At 39.1% G+C, this 13,775-nt stretch overlaps 1 protein-coding gene across 1 annotated transcript in view; it reads right to left on the bottom strand.

Annotated features, from left to right (window-relative positions):
- The window catches only part of SERAC1 (serine active site containing 1), an 85,623-nt gene that overhangs the window by 18,765 nt on the left and 53,083 nt on the right, over positions 1-13,775 (bottom strand). The window contains exons 9-10 of the mRNA XM_024122483.3: positions 6,942-7,055; positions 4,950-5,112 (exon numbers count right to left, since the gene is read on the bottom strand). Of these exons, the coding sequence (XP_023978251.1) occupies positions 4,950-5,112; positions 6,942-7,055 (277 nt within the window). The remainder of the gene's footprint in view (positions 1-4,949; positions 5,113-6,941; positions 7,056-13,775) is intronic.

The raw sequence follows: 13,775 nt of genomic DNA, 5'->3' as shown, positions 1-13,775 counted from the left end.
TAAAAAATGGGCAGAAGACATGAATAGACATTTTTCCAAAGAAGACATATAGATGGCCAACAGGTACATGAAACAATGCTCAACACTGGGAAATGCAAATCAAAACCACAATGAGATTATCACTTCACACCTGTCAGAATGGCTACCATCAAAAAGAACACAGCTAACAAATACCAGCAGGGATTTGGAGAAAAGGGAACACTTCTAAATTGTTGGTGGGAATGTAAATTGGTGCAGCCACTGTGAAAAACAGTATGGAGGTTCCTCAGAGACTACAAACAGAATTACCATATGACCCCACAATTCCATTCCTGGGTATATATCCAAATAAAACTAAAACACTAATTTGAAAAGATACATGCACTCCAATGTTCACAGAAGCACTGTTTACAATAGCCAAGATATGGAAGCAACCTAAGTGTCCATCAGTAGATGACTAGGTAAAGAAGATATAGTGTGTGTGTGTGTATACATATATATATTTGTATACACACACACACACACACACACACACACACACACAATGGAGTACTACTCAGCCATAAAAAGAACGAAATTTTGCCATTTGCAACAACATGGATGGACTTGGAGGGTATTATGCTTAGTGAAATTAGTCAGACAACAGAAAGACAAACACTGTATGATACAACAGAAAGACAAACACTGTATGGTATCACACACACACACCCACACACACACACACACACAATGGAGTACTACTCAGCCATAAAAAGAACGAAATTTTGCCATTTGCAACAACATGGATGGACTTGGAGGGTATTATGCTTAGTGAAATTAGTCAGACAACAGAAAGACAAACACTGTATGATACAACAGAAAGACAAACACTGTATGATATCACTTATATGTGGCATCTAAAAAATAAACTAGCGAATGTAACAAAAAGGAAAGAGACAGATACAGAGAACAAACTAGCAGTTACCAGTGGAGAGAGGAAAGAGGGGAGGGGCAAGATAGGGGTAAGGAATTAAGAGGTACAAATTACTATGTATAAGATAAATAAGCTACAAGTATATATTGTACAGCACAGGGAATATAGCTGATATTTTATGATAACTATAAATGAAGTATTATCTTTAAAAATTGTGAATTAGGATGTTGTATATCTGAAACTTCAGCTATACCTCAATTAAAAAAATACATTAAAAAAAGAAAGGTAGGGCTTCCCTGGTGGCGCAGTGGTTGAGAGTCTGCCTGCTGATGCAGGGGACATGGGTTCGTGCCCCGGTCCAGGAGGATCCCACATGCCGTGGAGCAGCTGGGCCCGTGAGCCATGGCCGCTGAGTCTGCGCGTCCGGAGCCTGGGCTCCGCAACGGGAGAGGCCACAGCAGTGAGAGGCACGCGTACCGAAAAAAAAAAAAAAAAGAAAAAAGAAAGGTAAATCACAAAGAAAAAAAATTTTTGGAAAGACATGGACAGAGTCTCAATGACCTGTGGAACAGAATCAAGAGATTTAATATACATAATTGAAGTCCCAAGAGGAAAGAAGAGAGAAAAAGGGACAAAAAAAGAATATCTAAAGATAGACAAGCTGGAAAGTTTCCAAATTTGATCAAAAATATCAACTCACAGATTCAGTCAGCTCAGTAGACACCAAGCAAGATAAATATAAAAATAGACTAGGCACTTCATAGTCAAACTGCTGACAATCTAAAAAGAAGACAGGAAAAAAGACACATTTCATATAAGAGAAGAAAAGTGGGCATAAGAAGAGACTTCTCATCAGACAACACACACACACACACACACACACACACACACACACAGCATGGGGACAGAAGCCTGCTCTTGGTGTCTTGGAAACATGCCCCCAAATTGCTGATTTGTTATCAATAAAGGTTGATGTTCGGCTTGGGTCAAAAAAAAAAAAAAGAGAGAATGGAATGATATTTTTTAAGTGCTGACAGAAAAAAATAACACACTGTCAACAAAGTACTCTTTATCCATGGAAAAGAAATTTTCCCTGGATAATAAAATAAAGGCAAAGTCAAGACATTTTCAGAAAATGAAAGGTGACAGAATTTGTTGCCAGCAGATCCAGGTCTTTAGGTTGAAGTGAAATGATATCAGACGCAAATTTAGATAGAAAAGAAGGAAGAGCACTGTATATTATAAACATGTAAATAAAAAGTTTTCTTATGTTCTTTAAGTATCACTTGACTGTTAAAACAAAAATAACAACAATATATTGTGAGGTCTATAACATATTATGGTCTATAATTATGACAATACCACAAAGGATGGCAGAGGGTATAAACTGAATTATACTGCTGTGAGACTCTCACGTTATATACAAAATGGTATAATATGAATTTAAGATAGACTGTAAAGGAGAAAAAAAGAAACAAAAACCAGAGAGGGGATAAATTGCAAGAGCAAGACAACAGACACAACCAAACAATATCAATAATTACATTAGAGCTAAAGAGACAAACACTTCAATTAAAAGGGATTATCAAGCTGAACTTTTTAAAAAAGATGCAAATATGTGCTGTCTTAGAGATGTACTTATTTTTAGTCACAGAAAAATGAAAGCAAAAGAAGGGAAAAAGACGAAAGATATGCAATGCAAACAGCAAGCATAAAAAAAAGCCAGTGTGGCTATTTTCATACCTGACAAAGCAGACTTGAAGAAAAGGAGTATTGCCAGTGATAGAGACCATACTTAATAATAAAAAATGAACAATTCACCAGGAGGAAAAATCTGATAGAACTAAAGGGAGAAACAAATTCACAATCACAGTTGAAGAATTTAACACGTCTCAGTAATTCATAAAACTAGACAAAACTCGGTAAAGATCTGAAGATTTGAATAATACGATCAACCAATTTGCTTTAACTGTTATGTACAAAACACTTCATCCAACAACTACAAAATATTCCTTCGTTTCAAGTGCACATAGAACATTCACCAAGATAGACTATAAAATGGGCCATCAAATAAGTGTCACATTTCCAAAAACTAAAATCTTACAGGGTGTGTTCTTTGAATGCATGGAATATTAAACTAGGAATCAAAGACATACAATATCTAGAAAGCCATTAATACTTGTAAGTTACGCAGCACACGTAACCCATGAGACAAAGAAGAAATCATAAGGGAAATTAGAAAATATTTCCAACTGAATAATGATGAAAATACAATATATCCAAAATTTGAGGGATGCATCTAAAGCGAGTTAGAGGAAATTTACAGCTCTAAATAGCTATATTAGAAAATAACTGTAATGACTTTAAAACACGTCTTCAAATTCTTTTGACACCATTCTCATCAAGAGGTGATGGGTCTAAACCCCTTCTAAATCCCTTCTCAAATATGAGCTAGCCTTAGTGACTAACTTTTAATCAATAGATCATGGCAAAACTTACTTCCAGTGCTTGATTATAAAAGGCAAAAGAGCTTATACCTGTCTCTCTCTTGGAACATTTGCTCTCGGAACCCAGCCATCAGGCTTTAAGGAAGCCCAAGGCGAGTGTTGAAAGAAGCCAATGCCCCCAGTCCCGGCTGAGCTCCCAGCTGAGAACCAGTACCAATTTGCAAGCCATGTGCACGAGCCATCTTCAAAATGTATCCTCCATCTCACAGCTGAGCTGCCCAGCTGATGCTGCATATAGCACATAAAGGCCCTCCCTACTGAATCTTGCCCAAATTTCAGATTCATGAACAAAATATATGACTGCTGTTTTAACCAGTGAGTTTTAGGGTGGTCTGTTACACAGCAATAGATTAACTGAAACAAGAAAAAAGGTTAAAATCAGTGATCTAAGTTTCTACCTTAATAATCTATAAAAGAAGAGGAACAAATTAAACCAATACAGTAAGTGATCCTTTATAGAAAAGTCTGCTGATCCCCGAATCAGACTTCAGCAAGTTAAAAACTTCTGCTGATCAAGACACTCTTAAATGTAAATTCAAAAAAAAAAACACAAAGCGATACAAGAAAAAAGTGTAAATTCATCATTTCTAATAAATATTGTTGAACATATGCATGTATATGTACACATAGGTATGTATATTTATTTGTGTATATGTGTACATATATTTGTATATATCACCCTGCTTTTTCCACTGAAAGAGCCCAGAAGCAATAAGCACATCTAGACAGTACCCAGATCTTGGTCTCTAAAAATCATTCTCTACTAAAAGGAAACAGAATTCTTTGAACAAATGAGCCTAGAACACCTTGTTATACTGGAAAGTAAGGAATGCCTCCCAAAATGATGTGGGCATATCAAAGGACACAGGAGCCAATTTGCCGGGCTCCTACTAACCAAAGCTGAGACAATCTGGCATCAAATTATTAAGTACAGTAATAAGTTGTAAACTATTAAAAAATAGGAAACCATGTGCCCATACTGATAGAGAGGGAGGGAGAGAGAAGGAAAGGAGGGAGGAGAGGGAAGAAAGGAAGGAAAGAGAGAAGGAAGGAGTGAGAGGGAAGAGCTCTTGCTTACAGTAGAATGCCAGATGCTGAAAAGTAAACGAGGAAGGGATGCTGCAGTTGGAAAATCATCATTGTGCAACCATCATGATAAAGACTGGATCAGGCAGGAATTTTCATCTAAAGTACCTCCCCACAGGTGGTTTATTAGTTGCAAGGGGGAAAATCAATTATACAGTGGACTTCTTTTTAGTCTTACTATGCCTCTTGGTTAACCAGATCATACAAAAGATAATATAAACAATTAGATGGTCATCATGGCAAAAACTGCTCTCCTGTGACTGTCCACACACTGATTATCTTAGGTGTGGACTATCCACGTCTCAAGCAATTCCTTGCCCTTCTAAAATGACATGCTCTAAGGACCCAAAACTAACCCTAAGCAAAGTCTTAAGCCTATTGAAAAATTAGCATAGCATGAATGAGGGGTGGAGGTGGGAGAACAAAGGACTGGATCCAAAATACTCGGTATGTAAAGTTGTTACCTGAGCGAACTATAGTAGAATGAAGATGTTCATTCAAAGCCATATTTCCAAGGATACGCATTATATTTCTCTGTACTTTAGGACAGTCCTTGTGCAGTTGGTACAGCCTCTGCAGTAGTTGTAAGCCTCCATTTGCTTCAATTTTATCACAATGTGTGGGTATCTAGCACAATAAATTAATGAAAGCTCACTTTATGTTGCACAAATTCACTAACCAGGTGACACAGCATGCTGATGGGCAGCCAGGTGGCTCCTGCTCAAGGAAGAGACCCAGAGAGACCCCCCAAAACTCTCAGCTCAGCTCAAATAAATAAGCAAACCCCTATCTGTGTGGGAAGTGCTTTAAAATCACTGAAAAATTAAGGCCACTAGGACTTGTGACATTTTTATTCTTAAAGCTTTTCTGCTTAGTTCTTGGTTGGATGTAACCACAACGTCATTATTACAGAATTGTTTCAATTTATACTGATACTTTGATTGGCTTGAAACTACCTTAAAAGGTTCTCTACCCTTGAGAAATCTGCCGCCTGATAACAGGAAATAATCCCCCTGTGTAAGTGGCAGATTTTGCTTCTGCCTACAAGAACTCCCAGATAGAGATAAGCAACATCTGTGACCCTACACACTACCCCACACAAGCCCACAGCTTTGGGGCTCTCCTAAAATTCAAGAGTTGGAATTTTTTTTTAAAGAGGAAGATCAAGTAAAAATTAAAAAAAGGAAGAGGGATGTGAATTTTTAATGGAGAAAAGAGATAAAAGAAAGCCAAAGGAAATATATACATTAAGGTAAGGTGACATAACTGATCAACAAGCCATTACAGTCTGCCAAGGTCACCAGCACAGCCTTGTCTCTCCCCAGCACTTAGTTTTATCACTTATGTGATATCATGTCATGTATATGCAATGATTTTCACTCTCTAAATTTTTAATAAATTTTACCACATTTTATATGCATTTAAAAAGTATGCCTTTTAGAAATATATCAAGTGAGATATGTAATATGTTGAGAAGTTTCTGGAAAGGTAAATATTACATTCCATGCACTGGACATTCTACTGTAGATGCACCTATTGCTTCAGAAATCAGACATAAGTCACAAAAAATCAAGCTTACTTTCCCACATTCCCTTTTTAGTGTGTTGCCACACTAATGACTTGGCTTTGTGCTCGATTCCTAATTCCACCCGTGGGAACTGAGATGACCAGAGAGCACCATGCTTTTGTGCCATGTCTAATGGTTCCCAATTAAACTGGAGCGTTTAGAACCTCTAGGATGGTGTTTCCCATGATGTGGGACAAACCAACTACATCGGCCTCACCAGGGATGCTTGTTACAAATGCAGACTCCTGGACTCCACCTCACATCTACTAAATTACAATTGCTACAGGTGAGCAGGAATGTGCATTTTTAACATGCTTTCTGGATGATTTTTATGCACTAATGTTTGAGCACCACAAAGTTTGTTGCTTTTTTCTTTTTAAAATCAAACTATGATGATAGAAAAGTTGTCATAATGACAAAAAAATGTTTAAATCATTGACATATGTATGCTATAGTTAAAAATCAAGACTACGGTCAAGTAAATACTTTTTCCAAGTATTTACCTTTTTTCTATCTTAACACATCTTTCGCAGATATTTTACTGGAAATTAACTCCCTGGTAATATTACTTGTAAAAATTATCTGAGAAAGGTAATGCAAAACAGCATAACACAAAAGTAAATGCCATATTTAGACAACAGGTTGCTTTATGTGCAATTAAGATTAAATCCATTTTTAGAAATACTTAGCAAAAGTGAAATTCATGTATTGGTGCTAAATCATGATTATCAATTCTGACAATTGAGAAAAAAGCAGAAATTTAAAAACAAGCGCAAAGCTTTTTTTTCTTTTATAAAAAATGAGAATTATTTCCCTTGAATGAACCAACATGTATAATTTTTTCAATGTGATCATAAAAAGTAAACCATATTTTGAAAATGTAAATTACCTCAGAATGTTTTACTAAAGCTTCCAAACAGAACATTTCCACTGTAGCTGAAGGAACTTCTCCAAAACTTTCAGCGTAAGGAAGTCCATTTCCTCCAAAACACCATAAACCACCCTGAAAGTGAGATAATTAAAATTCTTAGTGAAAAAAGTGTCTAATATTTTTTGTTTGACAAAAAAAAAAATCTCTGTACTATATACAGTATTAGAAAGAACTAATATGTAAGACTCAAAATATTCTGGAAACTTACAGGGAACTTTCATTATGCAAACTGTTGCTAGACTAGAAAACATATGGAATTAGTCTTAGAAGAGAGCAATCTTTGAGACATTCCCAATTCTTTCCTCTGTGTCCTCTTATCTGAAAGTACGGAGACTAACACATAAATCTTTACCCAGTAAGAAAAGCCCAGAGCTGAACAAATAATGTTCTAGTGTCAGATTATGCCAGTTGAGTCTACTTAAAAATCTATCAATCAGGGCTTCCCTGGTGCCTCAGTGGTTGAGAGTCTGCCTGCCGATGCAGGGGACATGGGTTCGTGCCCCGGTCTGGGAGGATCCCACATGCAGCAGAGCGACTAGGCCCGTGAGCCATGGCCGCTGGGCCTGCACGTCCGGAGCCTGTGCTCAGCAGCAGGAGAGGCCACAGCAGTGAGAGGCCCACGTACAGAAAAAAAAAAAAAAAAAAAAAAAAAATCTATCAATCAAAATAACAGAAAAGGCATTACTGGAAAAATTTAAAATAAAGACAATGATAACAATGATCAGAGAGCTTTTAATTTTAAAAAAAAGGGAATTCCCTGGCAGTCCAGTGGTTAGGACTCGGAGCTTTTGCTGCCATGGCTTGGGTTCAGTCCCTGGTCAGGTTCAGTCCCTGGCCGCGCGGTGTGGCCAGAAAACAAGAGAGAGAGCTTTTAATTCTTCTTAAATTGAAATTCAAGTTCATGTGGAAGAAGAAACAGAAGAGTTAGGAAAATTATGAAACAGAAGAGTAGTGGGGACTAGTCTTAATAGATATTAAAACATATTATAAGAATAAATGGGGAAAAGAACATTTCAACTATTACCACAGATCAGTAACATGCAATAATCTCCTAAAATCAGTAAGAAAATACCAACAAGGCTATAGAAAAATGAGCAACAGTCATAAACAGTTCTTAGGAAAAGAAATATAATGCCTCTAAAATAGATAAGAAAGGATATTTTACATCTATCAGACAGGTGGGGAAATAGATGTTCTCATTACCCTGCTGCTGGTAATATCAACGGGCTACTTCTATGGAGGACAATTTAGCGGCAGCTGTCAAAATTACAAGTGCCCATGCCCTTCAACAATTTCTCCTACAGGACACTCACACACTGGCAAAGTGATATAGGTACAAGTCTGTTCACTGCAGCTTTGTTTGTAAGAACAAAAGATTGAAGCTCCCTAATGTCTTTCAATAGGGGGTTGGTTAAATAAAGGATGGTACAATTATAAGGTGGAATGCTATGTGAGTCTCTTCATATATTGATATACGTCAGTCTCTAAGATAAACCCTTAGGTGAGAAAAGGAGCAGAGAGTGTGTACCATATGCTACCATTTGTGTAAAAAAGTGTGTTAACTACATGTATGTATTGGGGTGGGGAGATACAAGGAGGATTTATTACTGTATCTTCTTTTGAAGCGCTTTGTACTTGAACTAGGGGTCATAACTGTGTGCACACAGACCACCTGCTGGCAAAAGAGGACAACTACAAGGTAGTGTCTTTCAAAAATGTATATATAAAGCCCAGTGCTTCCTGTAGGAAATACAGTCCATAAGTTTCTGCACTCTGAGTTAATTTATAGGGTTCATGGTTCAGTAAACCTAGTAAATGTTCAAAATGTTTGGCCACTCTATAATTCTTATTCATGCTGTCTTCTCTGATATAATAATCTTTTTTTCTGAGTTTAAACATGCTTGGATCTCAAAGATTCACGCTATTTAAATGGAGGATTGGGGGCTTCCCTGGTGGCACAGTGGTTAAGAATCCGTCTGCCAATGCAGGGGACACGGGTTCGAGCCCTGGTCCGAGACGATCCCACATGCCGTGGAGCAACTAAGCCCGTGCGCCACAACTACTGAGCCTGTGCTCTAGAGCCCGTGAGCCACAGCTACTGAAGCCCACGTGCCTAGGTCCCGTGCTCCGCAATAAGAGAAGCCACCACACCACAACGAAGAGTAGCCCCTGCTCGCAGCAACTAGAGAAAGCCCGTGTACAGCAACAAAGACCCAACGCAGCCAAAAATAAATAAATTAAATAAATAAAATTTTAAAATAATAAAATAAAATAAATGGAGGATTGGGAAGGACTAACTCATTGACAGTCCTTGCCTCCTCCAGCAGAGATAAGGGTAGAGGGTGAACTGGTGGGCTTTGAGGGGTGGGAAATTTTTCTTAAAAACCTACCACCACAACCTGCCTCCCCCAAACCCCTCTCCTTACATCACACCTTCAAATCATCTGACCTCTTTCCAACCTAAATGTTCCAAGGAAAGAACAGGGAGAAGGAAGAGAAAAACGATCCAGGATTTTCATTTTTCTTGATCATTTTTAAAGTGGGATATAAGAGTGCAGTTCCAATTTTATCCTTGTTGGCCAAGCTTTAAGTTATTTATGAACTGGCAAATTGTGTGGCAGTAAGAAGCATAAGCAAAAAGGAATAAATAAAATGTATAAATTCATAGTGTGGTCATACAAAGTATTTTCTAACTCCTAACACAAAAGTAAATATACATGGCTACTGCTTCTTTATCACTGGATTAAGATATACTGAGGGGCTTCCCTGGTGGCGCAGTGGTTGCGCGTCCGCCTGCCGATGCAGGGGAATCGGGTTCGCGCCCCGGTCTGGGAGGATCCCACGTGCCGCGGAGCGGCTGGGCCCTGGGAGGATCCCACATGCCGCGGAGCGGCTGGGCCCGTGAGCCATGGCCGCTGGGCCTGCGCGTCCGGAGCCTGTGCTCCGCAACGGGAGAGGCCACAGCAGAGGGAGGCCCGCATACCACACACACACAAAAAAAAGATACACTGAAAAACAATTTCTTAAGGATCAAAGAAATCCATAGGAAGAGGTGGAGAGAGTGACAATGTTAAAAATAATAATAATGGGTGAGGCATAAAAATTAAAAGGAGACAATAATAATAAAAGCATAAAAGGAAATGTCAACTAATCAAGTTAGTAAAGAACTTATATCCATATTATATCTTAATTATAGGTGTATAACAAAGCTTTTTATGTATCATTTTCTTATTATGATACTCAGACACACCATTACTATGAGTTAATGAGTTAACGTGGTATTTTTCAAATGCATTTCAACAGGTTTATACCAGCCAAATAATTTAATACATAATAGGTATTTTCTTACCATATAATCTACCTTCCAATTAAACATAACCCTTAGAGCTATCTCTGTCTTTTCTTTGTCATACAAAAATGCTTTGATTCACAACAGAAATATGCCAGTTGTTATGTAAGTATATATAAGTCTGTGTACAGCTGGCTCTTTTAGCAATGTCATGATTCATCCATTCATTATTCAATAAATATTTATTGAGAGCATATTGTGTCTGAGGTACTGTACTTGGTACTGGGGAGATTATAAGAGAAATCAGAAGAAGAAAGAGAAAAACAGAAATAAGCAAGCAAATAAATACATAAAATAGTTACAGAATGGGAAAAATGCTATGAATGGCAATAAATGCAATAAACATTTGAGATAAAGAGGAAGGTCTCTCTGAGGAGCTGACAAGCAGAGATCTGAAGGACAAGAAGGAGGCAGCCATGTGACAAGCCAGTGGCCAAGCAGTCCAGGCAGAGGGAACTCAAGTAGATACACAATGAGCAAGTTTAAGGAATGGAAAGAAAAGGCCAGTGTGGCTGGAGCACAGTGTGCATGAGGGAGGGAGGGGAGGGGAGGGTCAAAAAGGTGGTAAAGAAACAGAGTCAGGCAAGCTGACGCTGAGGCCTGCTAAGAGATGCAATGTCTGAAAATAATTATCTATTCTCCTACAAACACTTAGAAATGAGCTGGGTTTGCTTTATCTCTGTTACTTACACTTGATGAGCAGATTTACCCATAACCAAAGTCGGAAGGAGGGAAGGTACAGGGAGTTCGCAGATGACAATGATGGGTTCACCCCAACAGAAGGAATCCTTGATCTGCGCAGCTGTACATCACGAGGAACTTGCAGGACCTTGGAAGCCTGTCCATCCCTCTGAAAGCAAGCTGCATAGTCTCCTATTTTGTGTAAGCATCTCTGTAGGTTTCCAAATCCTCTGGCATTAAAGAAATCTCCCATCCTTAAACCCCATCTATTGGCATCTTCAATCTTCAATCTCAATCACAACCCACTGCTATACTTATGCAGATGGATGTTAGAAGTGTCTTGATGCAAGGACTTCAGACCTTAATGGCTTAGCTGATTTCAGAGAGACTCTGGGAAATTACAAGGGAAGATGATAATACTAGAAATGCAAGATTTTAGCTGGATTGTCCTTAGCCAAGACTACAAAAGCTTTATGATGGGAAATCATTTCAATGCACCATACCCACTGTGCTCTTGACTCCAGGCAGTTTGCCACATTAGATCAAAAAGAAATCACAATCTAAAATGTCCAAACTTCTGCATCCCTGACTGCATCCTTAGGCTCTAGGTCACACTCACCTGAGGTCCTCTAACAGATGTTGAAACTGGAGACAAGCTGACTGATGGGGAGTGTCCAGATGGTAACAAAAACCAAAACAAGACTGAAACCCAGATCCTGACGTCAAAGAAGGAGCGATCTTGATAGTAATATCTGGGATAGTAGAAGACCAAGGACCACCCCGGCCTGTCCCCCGACCTCTCACCAGAACTGCAGCCAACAAATTCCCAGGCAGATCTTGGATAGCTACCAAGGCTTTAGATGTGGGAGGAGGTAACAGATGTGGGAGAAGTGCTTTCACTCTCACTGACCCATTTCTCCCAATGAACAGAAAGAATAAAAGGAGGGAAGGCAAATCATTGCCAGGGTGGGTGGGGAGCAGGGAGGACAGGGAGTTTTGATACTGCTTCTAGTTGTGGTTGTGAGTCCCTTTCTTTTAATATGTGTGAGAGCTAATCTCTGTGTTTCTTCATAAAAAGTTACAACCTTAGAGCTCTGCAACTTGTGCAAACTAACTGGGCGTAAATGACGTTCATTCTAAAGCATGAGTTTGTAACCCAGGTCATCCTTAAGGGTCTGGGTAGGTAGAATTCAGGGGAGAGGGGATGTAAGCTTGACTGGGAAAAAAATTACATCTTTATTTTCCTAACACTTACCTAAAATTTTTCATTGTATTCAATTATAAACATAGACAATAAACCACAGTAACAGCAGCAGTCTGTGTGACTCTCAACAACAGAAAGCGCAGCTATTTCCCCACCACATATCACTTGCTGCAGCTACCTGAAAAGAACACTATGCTCATCGTTCCTCTGCATGCCAACTGCACATTCTAACACTGGTGACCTAAAATCGACACTGCATCTAACTCTCAAAAGGTTCAGGGTGGAAACAGCAAATGTGTGTAAGTAGACATATAAAAATATATCTATGGAAAGAGGGAGAGTAAATGGGGAATGATAAATGGGATAAAATATGTATAACTGGCAAATCTAGTGAAATGTATTATTGTTGCAATTAAGTTTGAAATTGAAGTACATATATTAATTATGTTACAAATTTTTTTTTATTTTGATAACAGTATTTCAATATAATTGGTTTCCCATGTAATGCCATGAATTGTATTTTATGCGTCTAGAAATGAGTTCATAGACTTTACCAAATCACCAAAGGGATGCACCTTCGGGTGTACAGAGATGAAGAAGCCCTGCTCTAAACCCGATCATAACTGTAGGCTATCTGCTAAAGCCCAGAGGAAGCTCTTCACGTGAGCAGTTTTGTACAGAAGCAGCTCACTCCACGTGAAGGGAGCCTGGGGCTTATCACGGGACAGGTCTGTCATAAACTGATCAGGTCACTAAACACCAGATGGATGCTCCTCCCACTCCTTCATCCCCAACTTACTGGCATATAAAAAGTCCGGAGCCTGACTAAACTGGGGAGGGGGTGGGGAAATAAGAGTAACTGCGATGGAGTTGCTTACTGATCTGATGAGATGGGACCTCAGAATTGAAATGAAATATTTATTTCAATATTAAACTAACTAAAGATGTGCTCCCTCTTTAAATTGCAGTCTGAAGCCATGACTTCTGGGCAGAAAAGAAGTGGCATAGTGTATTAAACCACTCTCCTCGTCACTTAGCAAAAGGTAAGGAAACACTGTAGAAGGTGACAGAACACTATAAAAGGCAGCGGCATGGTAACTGAATAGTAATGAGCAGAACATCTTCCGCGCTGAAAATGAGGAACGTCAGGCCAGGTACCAGGAGCTCTGGCACGGGAGCGCGGAGAGAAGCGAGTGGCGGCAGTGGGCGAGGGCAGCGGGTAGAATGCCTTGTGGCAGGAGCAGCGGACACTCGTTGTAGGGCAGGAGGACCAAGAAGAGCCCAAGAGTCCTGCACCCCAGTGTTCACTGCAGCTCTGCTTACAGTAGCCAGGACATGGAAGCAACCTAAGTGTCCATCGACAGATGAATGGATAAAGAAGATGTCGCACGTATATACAATGGAGTATTACTCAGCCATAAAAAGAAACGAAACTGAGTTATTTGTAGTGAGGTGGATGGACCGAGAGTCTGTCATACAGAGTGAAGTAAGTCAGAAGGAGAAAAACAAATACCGTATGCTAACACATATATATGGAATCTAAGGAAAAAAAAAAAAA

The sequence above is a fragment of the Physeter macrocephalus genome, chromosome 10 (genome assembly GCF_002837175.3).
Source record: "Physeter macrocephalus isolate SW-GA chromosome 10, ASM283717v5, whole genome shotgun sequence".
Lineage (NCBI taxonomy): Eukaryota > Metazoa > Chordata > Mammalia > Artiodactyla > Physeteridae > Physeter > Physeter macrocephalus.
Note: the sequence above shows the minus strand (reverse complement) of the source record. Positions and strands in the feature narration are given on the sequence as shown.